The 26,931-nt window shown below is 33.6% G+C and overlaps 1 protein-coding gene across 2 annotated transcripts in view; it reads right to left on the minus strand.

Annotated features, from left to right (window-relative positions):
- Positions 1 to 26,931, minus strand: part of Pgant7 (N-acetylgalactosaminyltransferase 7) — a 154,905-nt gene that overhangs the window by 11,420 nt on the left and 116,554 nt on the right. For both annotated transcript variants that reach the window (XM_085818678.1, XM_085818677.1), the window contains one exon: positions 8 to 133. In XM_085818678.1, coding sequence (XP_085674804.1) covers positions 8 to 133 — 126 coding nt within the window. The remainder of the gene's footprint in view (positions 1 to 7; positions 134 to 26,931) is intronic.

Here is a 26,931-nt window from a genome sequence, read left to right on the forward strand (position 1 = left end):
TACTTACTGAATTATATTCCCAAGGGCCATCAACAGATCCCAGAGAACAGAAGACCAATTTCATATGACTAGTATCTGCATTAATGCATCTTTCTCCAACAGCAAGCTGTCCCTCAGCATTTAAACGGAAAATCTGAAAGCAAGAGTGTGCATTAAGTGCTGACACTCACAAGAAAATATAATTTTTTTTTAAACTATTAGAAACTGGCATTTATTTTGCCTATTTTTCAGCTAAAAAAATACTATTTTTCAATTGTACAACTCAATCTCATAAAAAATTTGCATTTAGATGAAATATGAAAATTTCTAATAAAATACCACTATGAAATTTAGTTTATACATTCTTACCGTTTTCTTGATATAAAAAAATTAATTTTCAAATTTTATGAAATATATTATCAGTTAAAAAATTATTTTATAACATATAAGTTTTGTCAGCATATTAGTTTACACTGATTATTATTCAGAATAAAATATAAAATTAGTTATTTTTTTCTAATCATATTTTTTTCTCTTATACAAATATATAATGAAAATAATCGAATATAAAAATAAAAACATACATACAATACAAACTAAAAAAAAAAAAAAAAAAAAAAGAGCAAAATACATAAAAAAATCAAACACTGATAATGAGTATATCTGAACTGTTTTTGCACATAATTATTTCATTCTGAGAGTCTTCTATCTGGGAGTGACTTTGATAACAAATTAAGTTGGAAGCTTCATATTGAGTAGCTTAATGAACGTGTTTCAAATAGACTTAGTGTTCTTAAGATGTTAACAGGATGTATTTGGGGGTGCACTCATTTCACTCTTAACATTACATTTAATACTTATATTCTGCCTTTAATGATGTATTGTTGTGAAGCTCTCATTATGGCTCCCCAATCGGTGGTTTATAAACTCGAAGTGGTGCAAAACCAAGCTCTTCGCTTGATTACAGGAGCTGTGAAGTCCACACCTATTGATGCAATGTTGTTGATGAAAGGAAATAAAACATTTCACATGAAAATGAAGGCCTTGGTTCTCTATGAAAAGCTACTACAAATACAGGATCATTACTGGAGGTACTACGTAGTCAAGCCTAAGAAATTAAAAACTCAGTATGGATTTATTAAAAAAGTCCTGGACATTAAAGAAAGATCTTGAGCTTCCAGGTAATATACAACCCAAAAATCCTTTGGAGGTGATTAATTTTGAAGTAAGGCTAGACCTAATGGAAACCATCCACAGAAAGGGAGATGATGCACAAAGTGTTTTGAAATGTCTCGCTTCCGAGACCATTGCAACCAAGTTTCTACCTACTCAGTGCCTGCATATTTTTACTGATGGTTCTCAGTTTGAAAACCATTTTAACTTTGAAGCTGATGTGTTTTCGGATTTTTTTTCTTTTTACACCCCTGCAGGATACACAAGTACCTCCTTTCATGGTGAAGTAGTAGAGAATTTTATAGCTCTAATGCAATTATTAGCTATACATTACAAATTTGCAAAAGACATTCATTTTTTCTGATTCTCATGCAGCCATTTAATAAATTAGCTCTGAAGGATCAAGGAAGTTTAATTTACAGAGTTTGCTAGGCTAGGCCTTTAGCTTGACATCATCATAGTTATAAATTATATCAAAAGAAGGGTTCGTCAAATAGGGTAAAAATTTAAATAGCCAAAAATAATATAATAACTTTATAAGATAATGCCTTCTGCAAGAGGGGGAAAAGTAAAAACTCAAAGAAGGTCTTTTTAATTAAATTTTGCGTGAAAACATAAGGACCAGAATCATTTTAGAAGGGGGCAGTCATCATTTGGAAAGAGTTTAAAGGCGGCATGAGATTTCTTTGATTTTTGATATCATAAAAATAAAATCTAAAAGTCACAAGCAAACGTGAAGAAAGGAGCAGTCGCAAAGTCAATAAACTTGAACTCATTCGCACTCGGAGTCTTGGTGAAGGGAGAGAGGGAGGTACCCGTTAAGCGGGTCTGCAAGTACAAGGTCAGTCTTTCAGTGAGTAGGAGAGAATTTTGGCCGCTATTCAATGCAGCATTTAAACAGCCAGATAGCAATCAGCTCCATAGAGGTGCGTGAAAAGGTAGAAAAGCAACCTTTAATGAAGGGAGAAAGAAGCATTTAAGAAGTTAATTGTAATTATGTGCGACTACAAATATAATAATAAACTCTTGTTAATGAGATGTTAAAAGACTCTTGATAAAGAGTTGTAGTGTTGGTTCCACAAGTCAATTGCCTTTGCATTGTAAATGCGGTGACAGGTTGGGAAAAGAACATGAAATAAGCTTCCACTTGGGCATTCGTACTTGCATAACAACATCTTTTGAATGGAGATTGAGCATAGTCTGGTTGTAATATTGCTCTTGGTCACTTTTTTGACGAAGCTACCACAGGATCATATATGAGCAAAGTATGCAGTACTGGATTTCCAACGAGATGGGTATTTTTGAAAAAAATCTGTCGAAAAGTCACTGTATAAAGCGATCGATGGGCATAATTTTGAGATCATTATGAATGTCATCATTCCTTATGAACCATGGAGCATTTAGTATCTGTCGTAAAAATTTCTATTGAAAAATTTGAACATGCTTTCAGTTGGTCAGAGCAGTTGAGCCCAGATAGGGCTAGCATAAGTGATAATTGGCCTGATTATTGACTTGTAAAGCAAGATCTTGTTAGTAGATGGGGTCACTAGATGGAGTTAGTGACAGGTCACTATTTCTAGCGAAAAAAGAGCGCCTTCACATTCGCAATAATTTTTTTGAATCTAGTATAACTCCAAGATATTTCTAAGTAGTAACCCAGGGAATAGGTTCCCCGAAGAATATAAGATCATCTAAACATGGGATCTTTCTTTGGTGAACAAAGTGGCAGCACATTTAGCAAATTAAATTTTGATTTTATACAGTCCAAGCCAGAGTTCTAAGGCTGAAAGGTAATTCTGTAATGTAGAGATTACCGTGGTGATGTTGGTATGTTGAGTAAGGATGGCCGTATCATCCACATATAAAGCTAGATTCATATAAAGCTAGCATCACATATAAAGCTAGATTGATACTAGGTGTCTTAGGCTCATCATTAATATATAAGTTGAAGAGTAAATGTCAAATTAGATTGACCTGGGGGATGCCAGCATAGATTGAGCAGGGAGAGGAGAATCAACACCTTCTTAAACAGAAGCCCAAACACCTGATCGTGAAATCACAAACTGGCGGCTGACAATCGCCGTTGGTTACCCACTATCGGCCTTAAAAGTACAGTCAAAAGTCGTTAATCCGGACTCGTAGGGACTTCGGCGATTCCGGATTATCAATTTTTCCAAATTATAGATCATCAGTTTAAATCTGGTAAGATGGCATGTAGAAATTACAAAATTAAAAATATGAAACCGTAATTTATGAAATAAAGAACAATTATGATCTAAAGGGTATCAAAATTTACAAAAAGAAAAACCTTAATATTTATTTGTTTACTTTATTATACATTTCTTTCAATGTAAGTTGCTTCGTTTCATGTGATAATACTTTCTCTTTAATTCTATTAAACAGATATAATTTCTTGTTTAGTTACAGAGTTCCGCTGTTCAAGTCCTATAACTGCTGTGTTGAGAATACCGATTAATTTGTCAATCGAAATGTTTTCGTTTTCAATAACCTCTGGGTCACTTTCTTCACAATCGGAAGCGAATTATAATGACAAGGAACTTGATTTAAATCATATCAAAGACGGAGTACATCGAGATGAAATACTACACTTAGTAAGGAATTATAAGCCAAATAAAATAAAAACATCTGCTCTGAAGATAAAGATAGTGCTGACTGATCAACTTCATTCCGCAGGGTGAAATGATAAACAGATTTTGGATTTTGAAACATACTTTCGCTTTGTAGATACAAATTACATATTAGTAAATATATATCGGAAATTCTATTTGACATAATCGAAAGCTCAAGCTTACTTTTATGAAATTGCTCTAACAGTCTGCAAAAAATAATAAGCCGGATACAATTCAAAGATTGAGGAACTACGCAATCTGCAACATTAACTGAATTAGATAATTTTAGCTACACATTATACGCGCATGCGCACAAACATATTCGCAGCCGTAAAGGTCTTACGCGCACTCATAAACGCCTGTGCGCATGCGTGAACACGACGCATGCGCAGAAAGTTTGTAGCTTTGAGGTCCAGATTATAGATCATTCCGGATTATGGGTGTCCAAATTAACGACTTTTGACTGTATATGTGTTTTTAGAGTTTTACTAAAAGGATGGTTTCTTCTAATGATGTAGATCCATATTATTTTTCTTTCCTTTTTACTATACAGTATAAAATCTGTAATCTGGACGTCCATTATCCGGAATGATCTATAATCCGGACCTCAAGGCCACAAACTTTTTTTTTGTATGCTTTACACATGCATGTTTAATGTATAATGGACGGTATAAGCTAGGCTAAAATTATCTTTACTGATTCCAAGGCATTTCAGTTAATGTTGCAGATTGTGCTTGTGATGTATGGGTGACGCCAACCAACGAGATGTATAGAGGGCGCTGGCTCTTAATTTGAAGGCGCCAAAAATTTTAGTTTCCAAGAGGGAGACTGACAGAGAGGTCATACGGAAAGCTTGTGGGAGCCATTAATGAAAACGAAATTAACTTGTATTACTTTATATATTTCAGTTATTAGTATTGCAGTTTAGTATTAGTTTAGTGTTTGTGAAATAAATGTTCAAAATACAAAAAGGTGGAGTTATTTCTCTATGAGATGGTGGATGAAGAGAGGAATGATATCACATGTTCTCTTTCGAGAACCAGAGGTTTAGATGACGGTAGAGAGAAACTTCAAGAGAAGCAGGTAGGAAGCTCTTGATTTTATTTATTCAAAGTACAGATGTATTGAAGATATATATATATGTAAGATATATATAAATTAAAATGTATAAGAATACTAAGAAAGAAGATTTAGTAAACCTTCTTGGTGAAATTGAAGATACACAAACTGTTGGTTTAACAGTGGTTCAATTAAAAGGTAAAATTGTGGACAGTAAAATATTTAAAGATGATCCAGAATTTGTAATTGGATTATTAAACTCAATAGTTGAGGAAAGAAAATGAAATAAAAGCTAGGGATACACAGTTAGCCTTAGAAGCTCAAAAAGTTGAATTTGAGAAATTAAAATTAGCACAGCTAGAGAAAGAATTAGAATTGGAAAAAGTTAGAAGTCAGAATACAGCTAAAGATGAATCTCGCGCAGATAAAGACATGATAACAGGTTCGGGGAATTATTTAGAAAATTTGATAAAGAGTGTTAAAACATTAACTATTCCTGTTCCGGGAAGATCGGAAAATTTCAATTTGTTTTTTCAAACATTAGAGAGAGCATTCACAACTAAAAATGTACTACAGGAGCTCAAATCCGAAATTTTGATTAACATTTTAGGGGATAACGCAACTAATATATTATTTTACACTAATGATGTAGAACTAAAATGTTATGAAACCATTAAAAAACTAGTATTAAAAGAATATCAACCAACTGCTTATGAATACTAATTCAGAAGTCAAACAACAAAAATCAGCGTTAATTTACAAAATTTTCACAGGACTAGTTTCGATGGTTTTACCGAACCATCATCTTCAGCTGCAAAACCGCAAATGAACAAGATAGGAAATAATGTTTAGATAAGATAAGAAAGCCTGAACAAGAATAAGCAAGTGGCGCCATCTGTTGGCGAAACCAGAACTAAAACATAATTTCTCTAAAAGCCGAAGGCAAATTTGGATTGGAATTAGGATCGTTAACTAGAACAGAAAGATTTTTATGAATGTGAAATGCCTCTAGAAAATCCAGTTCTCCAATGGAAGATGTTTTTTGAATAATTTTGGCAGCAGAAAAATTGAAAGTGTGATTTTCGGACCAACAATGTTGAGCAACAGAAGACTTCTGTGTTTCCTTTTTTCTAACATATGCCTCATGTTCTTTGACGCGAAATTTTAAGGCTCTCTTAGTTTGGCCAATGTAAATTAAACCGCACTGGCAAGGAATCCTATAAATACCCCAGGAATTCATATCCGGAATGGGGTCCTTGAGTATAGAAGTTGGAATTTTATTGATGGGAGAGTAAACAACCCGAAAGTTAAATTTCTGCAAAATATGTGCAACTTTATAGCTAATTGATGGAAAGAAGGGAATGACAACAGAATTTTTATAATCTCCTAAAATAAGAGTGTGGCTTTTAGTGTGTTGAGATGAGAATTTTTTAACTGCTTGATTAATAATGTTGGGTGAAAAGCCCCTGTCAATAGCTATTGCTTTTAAATAATTTAACTCTTCATCAAGGGCTAGTTTGGAGGAGCAAACTTGAAGAGCACGGAAAACATAGGAATAAAATGAAGCTAACTTTTGTTTAGTCGGATGACATGATTTAAAGTGTGGTGGAAGGCAAACCGATGAAGCTTTACGGTAAACTGTAGTACTGAAGTTGGATGTGTTACGTGTGACCAGATGTGTTCGGTTTGCCTTCCACCACACTTTAAATCATGTCATCCGACTAAACAAAAGTTAGCTTCATTTTATTCCTATGTTTTCCGTGCTCTTCAAGTTTGCTCCTCCAAACTAGCCCTTGATGAAGAACTAAATTATTTAAAAGCAATAGCTATTGACAGGGGCTTTTCACCCAACATTATTAATCAAGCAGTTAAAAAATTCTCATCTCAACACACTAAAAGCCACACTCTTATTTTAGGAGATTATAAAAATTCTGTTGTCATTCCCTTCTTTCCATCAATTAGCTATAAAGTTGCACATATTTTGCAGAAATTTAACTTTCGGGTTGTTTACTCTCCCATCAATAAAATTCCAACTTCTATACTCAAGGACCCCATTCCGGATATGAATTCCTGGGGTATTTATAGGATTCCTTGCCAGTGCGGTTTAATTTACATTGGCCAAACTAAGAGAGCCTTAAAATTTCGCGTCAAAGAACATGAGGCATATGTTAGAAAAAAGGAAACACAGAAGTCTTCTGTTGCTCAACATTGTTGGTCCGAAAATCACACTTTCAATTTTTCTGCTGCCAAAATTATTCAAAAAACATCTTCCATTGGAGAACTGGATTTTCTAGAGGCATTTCACATTCATAAAAATCTTTCTGTTCTAGTTAACGATCCTAATTCCAATCCAAATTTGCCTTCGGCTTTTAGAGAAATTATGTTTTAGTTCTGGTTTCGCCAACAGATGGCGCCACTTGCTTATTCTTGTTCAGGCTTTCTTATCTTATCTAAACATTATTTCCTATCTTGTTCATTTGCGGTTTTGCAGCTGAAGATGATGGTTCGGTAAAACCATCGAAACTAGTCCTGTGAAAATTTTGTAAATTAACGCTGATTTTTGTTGTTTGACTTCTGAATTAGTATTTATTCGGCGTGTTATTGTGTCTGCTTATGAATGTTTAATGAATTTCCGAAGAGTACGACGCGATCCCAAAGCGTCACATGTTCAGTTCGCTTCTAGACTGTCTGCAAATTTCTAGTATTACTGTCAATTACGTTAAGTTAATGACTTTGATACACTTTGTCAACTAATGATTTCCGACATACTTTTCCAAACGTTAGAGAAAGAAACGGCAACTTACATTAATATTAAAACAGGAGAAAATTGGTTAAAACCTAAGGATTTAGTTAAAGAATTTGACCTATATTTTGTAAACAAAGGCAAATCGTTAAACGAAACCACTTTTAACATTAATGAAAACATAGCTAAATCGTCCCACTCTTCAGAAGAATCGAAATACATTCGCCTCGTATGAGAAGCAACATAAATAAAAATAAATATCCACCCAAAGACTGTTACATATGTGGAAAATTAACTCATCTCGTTAAATCTTGTCCACAAAGAAACAAATCGGTAACACAAAACCCTCCTCTAAGAAAAGAAACACCAGAGAAAAATACTAGTGATAAAGTAATAGCAAAAATCGGATCTTCATGTTTGTCAAATGAAAATTTTACGCAACCATTGCAAAAGGTAGATATTTTTGTTGCAGGTAACGAAATCCAAGCCATAACTGATTCGGGTGCCGAGATATCTGTAATAAATCCGAAACACATATCAAATTTCTCTATTGAGAACAATTGTAATATTGACCTAATTTCTGCATTCGAAGAAACCATATCAGCTAAAGCGACTAGAATTCCTATATCCATCAGAAATGCTGATAATCCTAATTTATTGAAACCTGTCGAAATATTAGTAGATTTAACAGGAAAACTCCATATTCCCTGCGTAATTACTCCAAATGTTTATGATTTATTGACCTCTGAATCACATCTGCTTAGCGTGAATCGTGATTGCGACACAGTGTCTCCATCGCAGATACCGGAAGTGAGGAGCCATCAGTCAAAACAATTCAAAGGCGAAAGCAGTGCTGATTTATTTATGACAGGAGGAGAGCAAAATTTAGTCATAAGTTGCATTCAGGGCGAAAACGAAAGTGAGGATAAATTAAACGTGAGCCAACCTTCAGATGCCAGTATTGTTAAACAACAGCAGAGGGAATGTGAGACATTACGCAATATCTATAAAGATGCACGAAGAAATAAAAATAAATATTTCTTAATGGATGATTTGATTTATCATACCGAAAGAATTTTCGGAGAACAAGTTAGTCAATTGGTATTACCTAAAGTTAGAAGAGAACAAATTTTAAAATTAGCTCACGAATCTATTTTTGCAAATCCTTTAGGAATGAGAAAAACAAAAGAAAAATCATTTTATTGGCCGAACATGTCACAAGATGTTGATGAATATTGTAAAACTTGTAAGGAATGTCAATTACAAAGTAAAGAAAGAACCAATGATCGTATACCCATAGTTCCAGTTCAGCAACCTGAATTTCCATTTGACACAGTGACTGTAGATATAAATGGTCCAATTGAACCTCCATCAGCACGTAAACACAAATATGTACTATGTTTAGTCGACCAACATTCTAGGTGTCCAGAAACTGTCCCTTTGAGAACAATTACAGCAAAATCAACATGCAACACATTATTAGAAACCTTTATGAGAATGGGCATACCTCGGGTAATAGCTAGCGATCAAGGTACCAATTTTGTTGCAGAATTAACACAAGAATTTCATGCCAGATTAGGAGCAAGCCCTAGATTTGCAACACCAGGACATCCACAATTCGGGATTAGTCGAATGGTACAACCAAGTTCTAAAATGTATGCTTCATCATATCATAAGAAACGATTCTAAAAATTGGGACAAACACATACCATACCTGTTACTCGCTTACCACGAAATTCCAAATTGTCCTATGGGAGTATCCCCATTTAAATTAATGTATGGAAGAGAGGCCAGAGGTCCGTTGTCAGTATTAAAATCGTCATGATCAGGAGAAATTCCATTACCAATAAAATTGGGTAAAAGTGCTGTTGATTATCAACAGGAGCTAAAAATGAATTTAGAAATAGCAGCAGAGCAAGCATCTATAACTGCAGAATTGAAATAAGGTGCATATGCAAGATATGCTAATCAAAGGGCTATATATAAAGAATTCAATCATGGAGATCAAGTGTACCTGCTAATTCCAGATTCCAGTAATAAATTATATGCCAGATGAATAGTACCTGCAGAAATAGTATCTTGTTGTAATCCAGATTCTCACAGAGTCAAACTGACAGATGGTACAATAAGAAGAGTACACGTAAATAAAATTAGAAAATTTAATCCAAAGGTACAGGCAGTAGGTGTAATATTTGAGAACAAAGATCTAGGAGAAGTCCATCCCACACCCAGTGTGAGTGACAAGTCCAATCATTTTCATCTTAGTGAAGTAGACTTAAGCCATTTAGATGATGATAAAAGGAATGACATGATGAACTTGTTAAGAAAATATGAAAACTTATTTATAAATAAGGTACAAATTGCCAAAGTAGGAGAACATAAAATAAGATTAAATGGCACTGAAAGAAAGAAGCCAAATGTTTATCGAATTCCAGAAGCATTGAAGCCTCAAGTAGATAAACAAATCGAAGAAATGTTGTCATTGGGATTGATTGAAGAAACCAACGCTGAAATTTCATACCCTATTGTATGCGTTATGAAGAAAGACGGTAATCTTCGCCTTTGCATTGACTTTAGATCCCTTAATTCAGTAACGAAACCAGATGACTTTCCTATGGAAAACCCTAAAGAGCTCTTATTCCACATTGGAATAGCCAAAGTGATATCCAGCATTGATTTACTCAAAGGCTATTGGGCCATACATTAGAAAAAGATTAGCATGTTTCAAGACACATCGAGCTCAGTATCAATTTAAAGTCATGCCTTTCGGGCTACGTAATGCCGCTGCAACATTTCAGAGAGTGATGAACCAGGCCCTTGCTAAATACAAAGATTTTGCTCAAGCCTACGTCGATGACATAGCTGTTTATTCAAATAGTTGGAATGAACATTTAGTACATCTTGACACCATTTTTTCAAAACTGTTAGAACTACAGTTTTCAGTAAATCTCAAGAAATGTTCCTTCGCTAAAACTCGTATTAAGTATCTAGGACATATCATTGGTTCCGGCAGTCATCGTACAGATCCAGAGAAAGTGGAGGCTATCCAGAAATTAGCTAGACCTTAAACAAAGAAACAAATGAAAAGCATTCTAGGCCTATGTAATTATTACAGAGATTACATTCCACATTATGCCAAAACAGCTTATCCATTAACTGAGCTCACGAAAAGAAGAAATCCTGAAGAGCTGTGCTGGACAGAAAAACACGACGAAGTATTCAATAAATTAAAGAAATGCCTAATGGAAGCACCTAGTCTTTATACCCCGTGTTCCAGGGTTACCTTTTATAATTCAATGTGATGCATCTTCAACAGGTGTTGGAACCTGCTTATCTCAAAGGAAAAACGGAAAGTTGTACCCGATTAGTTATGCCAACCAAAAACTAACCAAACCACAACAAGCATGGCCAACTATCGAAAGGGAAGCTTATGCTATTATTTGGAGCTTGAAAAAGTTTTAAAACTTGGATTTTTGGATCACCTGTAGAACTGATAACTGATCACAATCCATTAACTTTCATCACAAAGAACGCACCACAATCTTCTAAGTTGCAGAGATGGGCTTTAGCATTACAAAAGTATGATATTACAATTTCACATTGCCCAAGTGCTAAGTTAAGCAATGCTGATGCATTGTCCAGACTAGAGACTATTGAGTGACTTGTGTGAAAGATAGAACTTTTCATAAACATTTATGAACTCTTAAGATTATTATTTTTTATGTGTGTGTTTCTTTTTCAGATACTCTCCTAGAGACTTTTAAGTACATCATAGAAACTTTAAGTATTCTATTGCATTAGAATTATTTGATTGCTAATTTTTAATCATTCGTATGTTACAGTTTTAGAAGAAGTCTTGTAGTAGGTGTAGAAGTAACCTGTATAAGTATTGTGTTATATATCTTTTAACTTCAGTATCGATTGATTTGTAGACTTTAGTAGGTAAGTAACTCTTTTGTTTGACACCACCATAATTTGTCATATTTCAATAGGCTTTCATCCTATTTCAATCTTGGATGGGGGGTGTGATGTATGGGTGACGCCACCCAACGAGATGTATAGAGGCCGCTGGCTCTTAATCTAAAGGTGCCAAAAGTTTTAGTTTCCAAGAGGGAGACCGACAGAGAGGTCATACGGAAGGTTCGTGGGAGCTATTAATGAAAACGAAATTAACTTGTATTACTTTATATATTTCAGTTATTAGTATTGTAGTTTAGTATTAGTTTTGTGTTTGTGAAATAAATGTTAAAAATACGAAAGGGTGGAGTTATTTCTCTATGAGGTGGTGGATGAAGAGAGGGATGATATCACAGTGCTGTTTCTTAATTTTCCAATTGGATTCGGCTTATTATTTTTTGCAGACTGTTAGAGCAATTTTATAAAAATTAAGCTTAAACTTTCGATTATGTCAAAAAGAATTTCCAATTCTGGAGCTGCCAAAGGATCTACGAAGTGAAAGCATGTTTCGATGTCCATCAAACAAAAAGTGGATAAAGGTATATCTGTCTCAAAATTATGCGAGGAGTATGACATTGGACTTGAACAGTGGAACTTTGTAACTGAACAAGAAATTATGTCTTTTATAGAATTAAAGAGAAAGTATTAGCACAAAAAATGAAGCAACTTAAACAGCTTACATTGAAAGAAATGTTTAATAAAGTAAACAAATAAGTATTAAGCTTTTTTTTTTTTTTTTTTTTTTTTTTTTGTAAATTTTGATACCCTTTAGATCATAATTGCTCTTTATTTCATAAATTACGGTTTCATATTTTTAATTGTACAATTTCTGCATGCCATCTTACTAGATTTAAATTGATGATCTATAATCCAGAAAAACCCCTAATCTGGAATCGCCGAAGTTCCGACGAGTCTGGATTACAGACTTTGTACTGTATATACATATGTATACATAGAGAGAGATGAAGATATATATTTTCAATTCATTCATGGATATAATATTGGAAACATATTCATATGCAGAAAATACATTCTATATTATTATTTTTTATGCTCTTATATTGTATGTTTACAGTTAAAATGGGTAAAGTGCAGAATCGCCCACTTATTTGTTTGGCACGTTTTACAAGAGTAAGAAGAATTGGATTTTTGTCAATTTTCTTGGACTTTTTACGTGAAAACAGGCCGATGTGTACATGGATAAAGTCAAGGGAGTGCACAATGCCATTTTTGTGCAATTCTGGGATTTTTAACTGAAAATAAGTTGATGTGTACATGGATACCAGTATGTGCACTTAAAAACGTGCCAAGCAGTGGGTGATTCTGCACTTTCCCTGTTAACATAATGCTTTAAAGTAATTGTTGGCTTTTAATAAGTATCATTAATGAAAAGTTAGAATCTCCCTCCATACTAATAATATTCAAGTCACTTAACTGCATGAAACGTATATTGGAAGGATGTATAGAAATATTTTTAAGGATAGTGGAAGCTTTTAAATTTTAGCAGGGCAGATTTATAAGCACAAAAGTTTCCATTAAAGAAACTGACTCTATATACACATATGAAATTCACAATTCTTTTTCCTTCTGCTGTCATTCTGTCAAGCATTTTAATAACATTCTCAAAATGTGCTTATTTTTATTACATTCAAATTGTAGATTTTTCATATAAATTAACATCAAATAAAAATATTTGCTCATTTTCCCTTCTCCTTCCAGCGGCTGTTTATGAAATAATTTTGTTGAAGACAAATATTTGGGGCAAGTACTGAAAATTGAGGGAACAGCATTTCCTTCAATCATACTTGTTTTAATGGAACTTTTTCTCCACCGTTTTTTCATCGTATTTTTCAGAAAAATGCTGAAAATTTTTCTCATAGAAATGTAATTCACAGTCCTAAATCAGGCAAATGTAAAAATACACCTAATTAAATTAATTTTATAAAGTAATAAAAGTAAAATTTCTTGTAATGCAATTTATTTTTTAGCAAAACAGGTAATATCAAGCATATGTGTCTATTTTCCTCACTCGGAAAAGAAGGATTCTTAGTAACATAAGGTTTAATAATATTTCAATTTTCATGTATCGGGAATTTAATTTATTTCTTATTTTGTGCAAAACTATGTACTTTATATTGCAATTTGGGGAAAGGAAAAAAAAAAAAAAAAAAAAAAAAAAAAAAGCATATTTATTCCCTTCACAGTCTCTTAACAAAAACTTATACTACAAAAATATATTACAGTACAAAGTCTGTAATCCGGACGTCCATTATCCGGAATGATCTATAATCCGGACCTCAAAGCCACAAACTTTTTTTTGGTATGCTTTATGCATGCACGTTTAATGTTTACGTATGCTTACGTAGCACAAAATAATCTACGTAATGTTTACGTAGCACAAAAAACTAAGCAACTTTAACAACTTGCATTGAAAGAAATGTTTAATAAAGTAAACAATTAAACATTAAGCTTTTTTTTTTTTTTTTTTTTTTTTTGTAAATTTTGATACTCTTTAGATCATTATTGCTCTTTATTTCATAAATTACGGTTTCATATTTTTAATTGTATAATTTCTGCATGCCATCGCACCACATTTAAATTGATGATCTATAATCCGGACAAATCCTCAATCCAGAAGTCCGATGTGTTCAGATTACAGACTTTGTACTGTATTTAATTAAATAAAAGTTCCAAGTTATAAAATTAATCAAAAAGTAAAAAAGTTGGAGATAATTATTAACCATACAATTTGATATAGAATTAGACTAAATGATACGTGATTACTTTACACAATATTATACACAATGGTATTGTTTATGTGAGTATCGTTTGCTTCATTTTATTGTTGCAAACAGCGTAAATTTCTATTGTTTTTCTTTAGTTTTGACCTTTATGTGTGGCAACAAGATAATTGATTGATAGAATTGTGTTTGTGACAGTCATGTAGAATGGCTCGCTTATTTTGTATCAATTATTTTGCATCGCTGACATCTTATTTATAATTAGTGTAATGAAATAAAAGTGAAGGAATATAGTCCATGTGTTAAGTGATTATTTGTTTTTGTGAAACATATCAAGTAAAGATTATTATTATTGGTTAAAAGTCTAGCCGGAGTGCTGGTGAAGATAGTGACTGTTCTAAGTGCATTGTAACAACGCAAATATGCATATGGTTGGTGAAAAATTACTCCACTTTGTGAGGTAAGTGGATTTTGAACATTTATATTCTACTAAAAATTCGTTTATAACTGATTTAAGAACAGTTTCTGTTTTTGAATTGATCAATTATGAGTGAACTTATAACTTTTAAAACAAAAAGAACTGTTTTACACAGGTGTGTTACTAATTATGTAAAGAAAATTGAAACTATTTTAACTGTAGATGAAATTAATTTAATAGAACTAGAGGAATGTGTCGAATTATTGACACAAAAAGAAACTGAGTTAAGGAAGCTTGACTCTGAAATCAAAAGTTTAATTACAGATACTAAAGAATTAGAAAACAAAATAGATAATGTTCAGGAGTACACAGATAAAATTTATTTGTGGAAATTTAATGGTGAAAAAATATTAAAAAATGAAAATAGTAAAAATAATTCTAATAGTGTAATTTCAGAACAGGTTCTTGACAATATTAAATTACCCAAGTTAACATTACCGACTTTTGGTGGTAATATTACAGAATGGATAGCTTTTAAAGATCTTTTCAGTGCTTGTGTAAGAAATAATACAAATTTATCTAATGCTAAAAAATTACAGTATTTGAAGGCTTCGTTGAAAGGTGAAGCATATCGCATTATTCAAACCATTCAAATTTCGGATTGTAATTTTGAAATAGCATGGAATCTGTTAGATGAAAGATATTCAAATAAAAGAGAACAAATTTTTGCATATATTAAACGTTTTCTAAGCTTACCAACTATTCAAAATGAATCAGCATTTGCTATTTTAAATTTAGTTGACAATATTAATGAAGTAATTCGTTCTTTAGAAGTATTGAATCAAACCATTGATAATTTTGGTGACACTTTAATGACTTATTTAATTTTGCAAAAATTAGACCCTTCTACAAAATTATGGTGGGAATGTCAGTTAAAATTTAATCAGATTCCAAAACTTACGACTTTAATTGAATTCCTAAAAAACTATGCAAGAATCACAACAAGTAATAAGGTACCTAAATCTGTGTTTCAAAATAAGAATAATGTTCTGGTTGCTACTTTGGGTTGTGGTTATTGTAAAGAAGATCATAGTTTAGCCAAATGTTCGAAATTTCTAAATTTATCAGTTCAGCAAAGAATAGAATTTGTAAAATCTAATCATTACTGTTTTAATTGTTTATCTAATATGCACTTGCTCAAAAAATGCAAGAGTTTAAATACATGTCAACATTGCTTTAAGAAGCATCACAGTATTTTGCACATTGTAAATAATTCAAAGAATAAAACTCAGTTACACAGTATATCTCCGCCTACACAATCTATCCCTAAAAGAGATGAATTTATGAGTCCTAAAGATGTTTCAGCCACAGTTTGTGCCTCTCATTATGATTCGAATGCAAAAAGTAATCAATTTTATTGTGTACTGCTTTAATAAAAGTTCAAAATTCTGAACAACAATTTGTGAAGTGTAGATGTTTATGTGACACTGGATCTCAGAGATCATTTATTTCAAGGGATTGTGTGAAGAAATTAGGATTACGAGTGAAAGATAATTCCATTTCTGTATCATGTCTAGGAGAATTTAATACCATAAGTAATGGGGAAGTCGATTTAGTATTCACTTCTCATTTTAAAAGTGATGTTCGTGTATCAACATCAGCGTTTGTACTTAACAAGGTGAAAGATAACATTCCCTATGTATCTTTGCGATCAATCATCTTCGATAACTTCAGTGATTTACAATTAGCTGATCCATTATTTTAGAAGTCACAAACAGTTGACATTTTATTTGGAGTATATGTATTTCTGCATTTAATGACGGGAGAAATTGTCAAACCTGGTCCTGATCTACCATTTGCTCTAAATTCGAGGTTGGGATGGATAATTTTGGGTGCTACAAATTTTGAATCTACAAATTTTGAGCCAGTATATGTAAATCATTTGAATACAAACACAGATGAGTTAGTAAAATCTTTCTGGGAGTTAGAAAAGTTTCCAAATGTACAACCTTTAACAAATGAAGAAAAACTTTGTGAAGAACGTTTTAAAAACTCGCATTTTAGAGACACATCAGGTCGTTATTCAGTTGTATTACCATTCAAACACAATAGAGATATTCTAGGTGACTCCCGTGAAACAGAAGATTTCAATACTTGGAGAAGAGGCTGTTATCTATGAAAGAAATTTACAAACAGTATATTCAGTTTATGAAAGAGTACTTTTTACTAGAACACGTAGAATTACTGCCAGACACAGATTATGAATTAGGGAATAAACACTATTAAATCCCACATCACTTCGTGTTGAAGGACTCTAGCTTAAAAACAAAATTGAGAGTTGTTTTCGATGCAAGTGCTAAAACAACCACAGATGTTTCTTTAAATGATAAGCTAATGATAGGCCCAAAAATACAAGATGCCTTAATTTGTATTTTATTAAGATTTAGACTTCATAACATTGCAATAACCGCTGATATTAAAATGATGTACAGACAGACAAAGGTTCATGAAAAAGATAGAGATTTTCAGAGAATATTATGGAGAGATAGTCCGTATAAACAAATAGAAGTTTGTCGTTTGAAAACAGTTACATATGGAACTGCAGCTGCTCCATATCTTGCAACCAAAGTTTTGAGTCAGTTAGCGATTAATGAAGGATTGAACTTTCCAAAGGCAAAGAATATAGTTTTAAGAGATTTTTATGTTGATGATATGTTAACTGGTGTAAAAGATAGTTCGGAAGGTATTGCATTGATAGCCGAAATGCAACAACTGCTAAAAAGGGGTGGCTTTGAGCTTCACAAATGGTCGACAAGTGAACCATCATTGTTAAAAACCTCTGGCTTAACAAACGCAGATAGTGACAATATTCATTGTGTAATAGAAGACAAAACATTGAAAGTTCTGGGATTGGAGTGGCATCCGGACAATGATGAATTCAAATGTAATGTCGGTGCAATAGAGTATCAAAGTGTTCCGACTAAAAGGATTATTTTGTCATTCATAGCAAAGCTATTTGATCCATTGGGGTGGATAGCTCCATTTGTAATTCTCGCTAAAATGATCCTTCAGCAATTGTGGAAATTACAATTATCATGGGATGATCCTGTAACAGAAGAGATTGATCGAAACTGGAGAAATCTATCTACAGAAGTTAAACTTTTGAATTCTATAAATATACCTAGGAAAATTCTGCTACCTGATTATTTTTGATGTGAACTTCACGGATTTTGTGATGCGTCTGAAAGGGGTTATGCAGCAATTATTTATATCAAAACTTGCAATAACTCTGACATTAATGTTAAACTTGTAACAGCTAAAACTCTTGTAGCACCATTAAAATCTATTACGATTCCAAGACTGGAATTATGTGCAGCAGTGTTATTGGCATGCTTAATTCAGTCTGTAAAAGCTGCATTAGTTATAAATTTTGATTTAGTACAAGCTTGGAGTGATTCACAAATCATGTTGTCATGGCTAAGGTCAGATCCTAAAAAATGGCAAGTATTCGTATCCAAAACAGTTTTTGAAATACAATCCATCTTACCACCTGAGAACTGGAGTCATGTTGATGGAAAAGAAAATCCACCTGATTGTGCTTCACGTGGTTTATTTCCCGCAGAACTATTATCTCATCAACTGTGGTGGAATGGTCCTTCTTGGTTAAAGTGCAGTGAGATTGACTTGTCTAAAAATATTCTTATAGATGAAGAGGCATTACCAGGTGCACGTAAAACAGTCTCATTTGTAGTTTCTGAACCTGTACAGAAACTTGCTATTATATCAAATATATCTTCATTTCCAAAATTACAACGCATATTTGCTTGGATATTAAGATTCATATCGAATTCTAAAGTAGCATATCTAGAAAGAAATATGTCTTTTTTATCTAGTAATGAAATTCGAGCTGTAACTTTCTGTATTGTCCGAATAAAACAGCGATTTCACTTTTTTAAAGAAATTCAATGTTTGGAGTTGGGATAGGACTTACCTACAAACAGCAACCTCCTAAGCTTGTGTCCAATTTTAGATGACAACAAAGTGTTACGTGTAGGAGGAAGACTGAAAAATGCGCAACTATCAGAAAATGAAAAACATCCAATCTTATTACCTTCAAGACACAATCTGACAGAAATCATAATTATACACTATCATGTCAAATATCTGCATGCAGCACCAAAACTTCTTCTATCTTTAATTAGACAGCAATTTTGGATCATAGCTGCTAGATCTGCTATCCAAAAAGTAGTAAGATCTTCTATCACGTGTTGCAAACTTAGAGCTAAAACTGCAAGTCAAATAATGGCTGATCTACCGGAATCTAGAGTAACACAATCGCGACCATTTCATCGAACTGGAATAGATTTTTCTGGACCATTCATGATTAAACATCGTGCAGGACGTGGACAAAAATCATTTAAATATTACGTATATGCTTATTTGTGTGTTTTGTAATCAAGGCAGTACATCTTGAAGTGGTAGAAGATTTGTCAACAAAGGCATTTTTAAGTGCATTGAAACGATTTATTGCAAGAAGAGGGAAACCATTTGAGATTTATAGTGACTGCGGTACTAACTTAAAGGTGCAGACAAAGAAATCAGAAAATGTTTTTTGCAATGTAAGCAAAATCAAGAAATTCACAAATTTTGTCTTTAGAGGAAATAAAATGGATATTCAACCCGCCATCATCTCTCCATTTTGGTGGACTATGGGAATCGGCAGTAAAGTCAATGAAATTACATCTAAAAAGGATTGTTGGTGATATTGTGCTGACCTATCCGGAATTTCAGACCTTGATAGCGCAGGTTGAGGCTTGTCTTAACTCTAGGCCATTGTGTCCAACATCGGCTGATCCAAATGATTTAACTGCATTAACACCTGGTCATTTCCTAACAGGAACGTCTTTAACTGCCATACCTGAACCAGACCTAAATTATAGTTCCTTCAATCACCTTGGCAGATGGCATGTGAGACAGTTTTTTTTTCCAGCACTTCAGGAAAAGATGGAGTCGAGAATACCTGTCTCAGCTTCAGCAAAGACCCAAATGGCAAAAAAGTCAAAACAATTTAGAAGTCAATGATTTAGTCCTCATCAAAGAAGACAATCTTCCACCTCTTAAATGGAGGTTAGGGAGAATAATTGCTGTTCATCCGGGCTCAGATCACAGAGTCAGAGTTGTTAGTATTAAAACTGGTCATGGTGTCATAAAACGACCAGTCGTGAAATTGTGTCTTCTTCCTATTCAGATTAAAAACTATGAACTGCTTCGCATATAATATTTTGTATTATTTTTCTTATGTTTATCTTTTATTACAGACTAAGAAGTTTAAAAATGCTCCAACTGTTGAAATCCCCTGGGATTTCAATGAGGGCCAGGATGTTTATGTGAGTATTATTTGCTTCATTTTATTGTTGCAAACAGCATAAATTTCTTTTGTTTTTCTTCCTTTAGTTTTGAACTTTGTGGCAACAAGATAATTGATTGATAGAATTGTGTTTGTGACAGCCATGTAGAATGGCTGTCACAAACACAATTCTATCAATTTATTTTGTATCAATTATTTTGTATTTATTATTATTTTGTATCAATTATTTCGCATCGCTGACATCTTATTTATAATTAGTGTAATGAAATAAAAGTGAAGGAATACAGTCCATGTGTTAAGTGATTATTTGTTTTTGTGAAACATATTAAGTAAAGATCAGGTATATTGAAATGAAATTCCTTAATATTAATGTATCCAATCTTTTAAATAAATACAGAAGGAAATACCTTAATAAATTTAAATTTCAAGTTAGGCTTAACTTATCCTAGAATACTTCGAAATGGTAACATTTTCTTGCGGTATACATCTTGTTTAGGAAATGCATATACTGACACTTTAGGGCCATCATTATAGCATAATCATGAAGATTAAATTAAGCAGAAAACAACGTTTTGGTTCATTAGCATGTCCTCTCACGATTCCTCTAACTTGCTTATGCCATCTGGATGGCCTTGGGCCAATGGGGCTATTCGTGCCCCATCGAGATACCAAACAGTTTTTGATGTCACTAAACTATGAGCCTTCAGTAGGCAGGCTTGTGTTTAAGAAGGTGTTGGGAGAATTCATGGTTAACTCTTTGAGGCCAGGAAAAGGCAATTAACTTTTTCAGCAAAACTCTTGTTTTTATTTACTATATCAGACATTACAATGAAATTATTTGTGACATATACACATATTTTGTCCAAGGCGTGTGGAAAAAAAAATGATCACTTATGGTAGTTAGTGTCTGCGACCACTACCCACAGAACACATCCCTACAAATCAGTCTCTAAGGTATTGATGGAAACAGTTTCTCTTTTTCAAGCAGAGTGCTACTTTGCAGGTGCTGTATTCCCACACAGTTCTTACAGGCTTTTTCTTGGTTCTGCAGAGTGCACATCATCGTGATGTTGTCTTCGATGGCTGATTTTTATTTTCTTGAAGACAAATTGCTGCATGAACTACTGGCTTATGTTTCTTGATCACCATCTAGTGAACTACAAGGGAACTTCAGAAACGGTCAGTCTTGAAAAACACCCACATGAGTGAGTAAGATATCCAATAGAAAAAGTGATTACTGTAGTTAACTGCCACCCTTCAAAGAGTTAACTTGCAAGCAGAAATTTCATCTGGTCAAGTTAACGATTTGAGCCAAAAAACCAAGTCACATGAGCTTGTAATTAAGACCATCATGCCAAACCCTGTCGAAGGCTTTGATGATATCAAAATAGACAATTCTAGTTTTCTCTTGCTTACGAAAGAAAGCCTTCATGAATGAATTCCACTACATGGAGTAACTGGTGTACCATGGAGTGTTTAGGTCAGAAGCTGAATTGTTCCAGGATGATCAAATTTTGATCTCATTAGAATTCATTCAGGCGATTAAGTAAGAAAAATTCATACACTTTTGAGAATGAAGATAGCAAACTAATAGGTCTGCAATTGATGGGTAAATTAAAATTTTGCCCCGGTTTTGGAATGGGGATGACTGCTGCAATTTTCCAACAGTTGGGGAAGTAGCTTCTCCAGCATAAAATTAATAAGGACTATAATCCAAGCTACATTATGGGGAAGTTTTTGATCATGTGATTCGAAATAGAATCTATGCAGGGAGCCTTGTTTGGCTTCAGCTTTTCAATAAATTCCATAATCTCATTAGGATTAGTGTGCCTGAGTTCAGGTGAGAAAGGTTGTGTTAAAAACTCTTCACCCTGTGAATCTATGCACTTCTGTGTAAATGGACGATTACAGTAGGCGTCGTTATTAGGTGTGAATTGAGTTGCAAGGCTGTCAGCTAAAACTTCAGCCTTTTCAGTGTCTGTGTAAGTCATCTGTGCATCATCGGCCGTTAAGAGGCAGAATGTGTCTAGATTGTTTGTGTAACCAGGCAGCTGCACGCCAAACTGATCAGTCTTTAGTGGTTAGGGATTCAATGCAGTGTTTTCACTGTGTCTGTTTAAATAGATGGCTTTCAGTCCTTACCTCATTCTGTATTTTGCGAAATTGGGCGTGGATACTGGGATCACACGACCTTTGCCAAAGTTTTCGCAAAAAGTTCCACTGCTTAATTTTGGATTTAGTCTCAGGTGAGAGTCTGAAACTCGAATATTGAATTGGTTTAGAAGCTGCAGCTCTCGCTTCTTTGAGTGTGGACTCCAAATTTTGTAAGCACCTGTCTGAATCAAGTCTGAATTGCTGGAAATTTTGATAGGGGGGTAGCAGTACGTTCCAAAATAAATTGAAAATAATCCCAATTTGCAGAGATTAACTCCTGTAATTTTGAATAATGATTTTGAATATCTAAGGTTATCAAAATGGGATAGCGAACAGGGTCTAAGTTTTGAATCACTTTAATTTCATGCCTAAAATTAATATTATACAAAGCAGCCAGATCAAGAACTGCAGGGGACCCTCTAACAAGGTAGTAAGTCAGGACGGTAGGAGCTATGACCTGTACATGGTTACTCTGTCACCATAAATTTAGACTAATGACATACCTGTTAGGGCAAAACCATGCGGTATGATGTGAATTTAGATCACCAGCAATAATAAGGTGATTTGATATTGATAAAAGTTTATGAAAATCACTGACAGAAAAAGTATTTCTTCCACATGCAGTTGATTGTGGAGGTAAATATGCTGAAATAACTGAGAATTTTGGAGGAAAATTTTGATAATTTTCGCTTCCAAAACATTTAATTGTCTGAGCGGCATGACCAGTTTTATCCACTCATGAGATTTTTTGTCACTTGATACATATTAGCTTAAACTTAAGACATTTTGCTTATTTTCTTCAATAATGTAAATGTAATCTTAATGAAGATAAATTTATGAATAGAGGCTAAAATAAGTAATTATATAAATTTAGCTAATAAATGCTGCATAAATAGAGGGCTTCATGACAGCTCCAAAAACCTGTCTGCTCAGAAGGTTAAAGCTGCATTCATACATTCGCATGTAAAACGTTAACCAATCAGGAGCGATTTCAGAGGCGGTATTTGCCGAATGGCCGGAGACTACGTGAGTTGATTCAACTTCAACTTTTTGACACTTGACATGTCAGTTTTAGGTACCTCGTTTCAAACGTCCAGTTTATACCATGGTTTATAAATGACTGCATTTTCAAAAATTCTTCTTGATGGGGGGGGGGGGAAGATTAATCTTAATAAAAATTTCAGATAATAATAAAAAATGCATATATTAATAGAATAAATAGCTTTATAAATTATTTAAAGGAAAATTCTCTGCTAAATAAGTTTATTAGCAGTAATAAACCTTAATAATCAACCATAAATGATATATGGTTCATAATCTTTATAGAATAATCTAAAGCAATGGATTGTTGCTAGAAAATAGTGATCGATTTCAAAATTCCATATTTTGAATTTCTCTCAAATTTTATCTGCATCAATTTAAGGTTGCTCTTGTCGCCTAGTGTATAAAATGTTGGCTTCTTCAGTTAAAGATTTTGGATTCAAGCATCACCAGGAGTGGTGTTGTAATGGAGTTGGTATTTTAAAAAAAATATTTACAGAAAATATTATTGCTAGTTTCAGAGTAGCCGAAATGCTTCTTCAGTTTTCTGAAGGTGAAATGTGAAAAACCACTCCTGCCCATAAGAAACCTTAGCGTAGAGGTAACACGCTCAGTAGAAAGTTCAGCTTTTACTAAGGACTTGTCTTGCAGGTTCGGGCCTTGCTTTTTCCTAACTTTGATGATGGTACGAGCGCATTTTTTTTTTTTTTTTTTTAATTCTACCATGACTTTTTTTAAAGGGGGTGGGCACAAGAAGCTTGCATTAATTTTTATTTCATTTCATTCAGCATTCATATAAACCTAATTTTCGCTCGGCATCGCATGCACTATCCTTTTGACATTCAGCTGACACGAGACTAGCAGAAGTGATACTGATATTAGTAGAAAGTTGTTGTTTCATCTAATTAAAAAATTTAGTGAGTTCTGAATTTAAAACAAGTGGTAACGAGTAAACCATTTGTTAAAAAAATTAAGAAAACTGTTATTTATACAGAAAAGAAGCTCACTAGTATGTAGCTGATTTTATGGAATACTACTGTGCATTTTAATGGCTTCATCTTTGTTTTTAATATGCATAACCACTTTTCAACAGGTTTAATCTTGATGATAATGTTTCATTAATTTCAACAATTTTTACATGAGCATTAGCAAATTTGCTAATTATGGAATTCAATTTTTAACGCAGGAAAAGAAGTATTATATAAAATGCAGTTGCTTCAATGAGTTCTAAATAAAAGTGACTTTATAAAATAAACCTTTAGATATTGGCTGTTCATTAATATATAAATGACTAATTGAAGTAATTACTGTTAAATTTAAAGTAAAAAAATATGTACATAAGGCAGAAACTAAAATATTAAAAAAATTGCTGTTGTTAATTACTTTAAAAATAACTGCTTTTTTTTTTTTTAAGTGTGATATTTAATTTAGTAAATGCTGTAAATCCTACATACATTTAAACAAAATATATTTTATTTCCATTATTTAAAGCAATTAAGGGAAGTTCATACATCATGCAAAAACATTTATGGTATTCTACCCCATGAAAAATTTACTGTCCAAAATAGAATCGTGCAATTAGGATTTTTTAATTATGATTCAACAAAATTCATAAATAAATTAGACATATACAACGATCCTTTTCTGGGATATCCTATTCCTATTATCCAAACGATTCTTTTCTGCAATATTCTGACAAAAATTAGTGTTCTGCTTTTGACTAAATAGTTCAATGAGTGCTAGAAATTCATCGAATTGATGAGGTGTCATGCGCAATAAATTAAAAGAAATTTCGTTTCATTCAAGCGCATTTCTTCAATTAAATTATTCGCATCTTCTTGCTGCAGTCATCCCTCACATATTAATATAAACCACTGCATTCTGCTTCTTTTACACAAAACAAGAAGTAAAATAAGTTGTAATTGAGCAGAAATTAAATCCATTTTAATTTTAAAATATAATTGTAAAAAGTCAAAATACCACACAAAAATTTCCCTTTTTTCCTCAAGTTTCCAATATGAAACGGCATCTAGTGCGAGCATATGACAACTTTTAAAGCGAAAGTTGCTGCGCTGGTGTGAACTGACATACGCGGAAAGCTTTTTTTCCGTCTTGACGCTTCTCTCCCCAACGGACCAGTGTGAACGCAGCTTAAATTAGAGGAAGGTATCAAGTGATGCTCGATCGAATGCTTCACATAGGTGGCATCACTTGCTTGCCTGGCAAATGACACTCTGTCAGTGAGTACATGTCATAATTCCAAATTTTGGGAGATCTCCCTGGGGTTAAGAGAGTCTCTTGGACTAAAAACACATCAAGATCGTGCTCTGCAATAAAGTCTTTGACCTCACTGATCTTATTGATAAGGCTGTTAGCATTCCATGTGCAAATGGAAAGTTCTCTATTGCTGATAGAACTTTGTTGTGAACAATTGAATTTAAGGCCGTTAATAAAAATTAAAGGTTACAGCTTTAAAAAACCAAAGGTATGGGTCGAAAAGTAGCCAAATGGTCCTAATTTGAAAGCATTACATACTTTTTGTATAAGAGAAATGCCTTCATCAGGGCATCTGCCTGCCTAAGCTTTGGTAGGACCATTTGGAAGCCTTGCAGTAGAATATGCCTATCTACCACAGGGTCACAGGAGATTTCAATTAGGCATTTTAAAGTAGAGGAGAAAACATCCTCAGAGTCTCCACTTTCTACTTAAGTGACTGGGAGAGCTACAGGAGGCACATTCATCGTAGCTGCCGAATTTGGACCTCTGGTTTTGGGTCTAGGCTCTATAAGTCCATTGCCCAGGGTCACTGCTTATGACAGTGAGCTTGTGCTTCTAGAAACAGTTACAGGTTCTGGTGTAACGGTGTTTGATGGGGGTTTCCTGAGGAGGACCGCGGATGCAGCTGCCTTAATCAATTAGCTCTGTTGAACACCAATTAACACCTGAAATTTTGCAATGTTAAGAATTCCTGAGAACTCTCCCTTAAAGGGAAAATAAGTCATTCCCCCACTGGGTGCCTGGCCATTGTGGCAATGAACAAGCAGACTTCTTTGCAAAAAGAGGTGCCAGCTTACTACAACATCCTAATATAGCCATTGCTTATTGGAGGATTAAAAAAAAAAAAAAAAAAGTTAAAAAAAAAAATATTTACATCTAGTATCTTATGAGATCTTCAGACTCATACAACCTGAAAAGGTTGGTCTGATAGTCCAAGATGCAATGCAGTTATACTTTCTGTCTGTCTACAGGACATGAATGCCTTGCCACCCACCTGCATGCATAGGTATTTCAACTGATCCTATTTACCCATTTTGTGATTCTGCAGGTGAAATGGCTAGGGACCACCTGCTCTGATGTGGGACTTTTCGCAGTCTTACAGAAGAGTTGAGGTACTGGGAGGAAAGAACGTTCTTTAGGCAATGTCTCCTAGTTCTTTTGCTTGTAACCCTGTTTATAAGATTTTAGTTTGTAACTTTTTGCCTGATCATTAGGAATAAAATATCCTGCTGGCTGCATGGGAGTTTTTTTCTCCCCAAGTGTAATGTGAATACAAGCCAGTTTCCTTTAAACTGTTCTCTTTAAACATAGCTCTTAATTTTGACAAATGACCCTTCCATGCTTTGCCAAAATCTATAATAATCCTAATAAAAAAATTTAGCCATTCACTC

This window comes from Stegodyphus dumicola, chromosome 6 (assembly GCF_044657685.1).
Source record: "Stegodyphus dumicola isolate Sdum_Otavi_A_Nest chromosome 6, ASM4465768v1".
NCBI classification, from domain to species: domain Eukaryota; kingdom Metazoa; phylum Arthropoda; class Arachnida; order Araneae; family Eresidae; genus Stegodyphus; species Stegodyphus dumicola.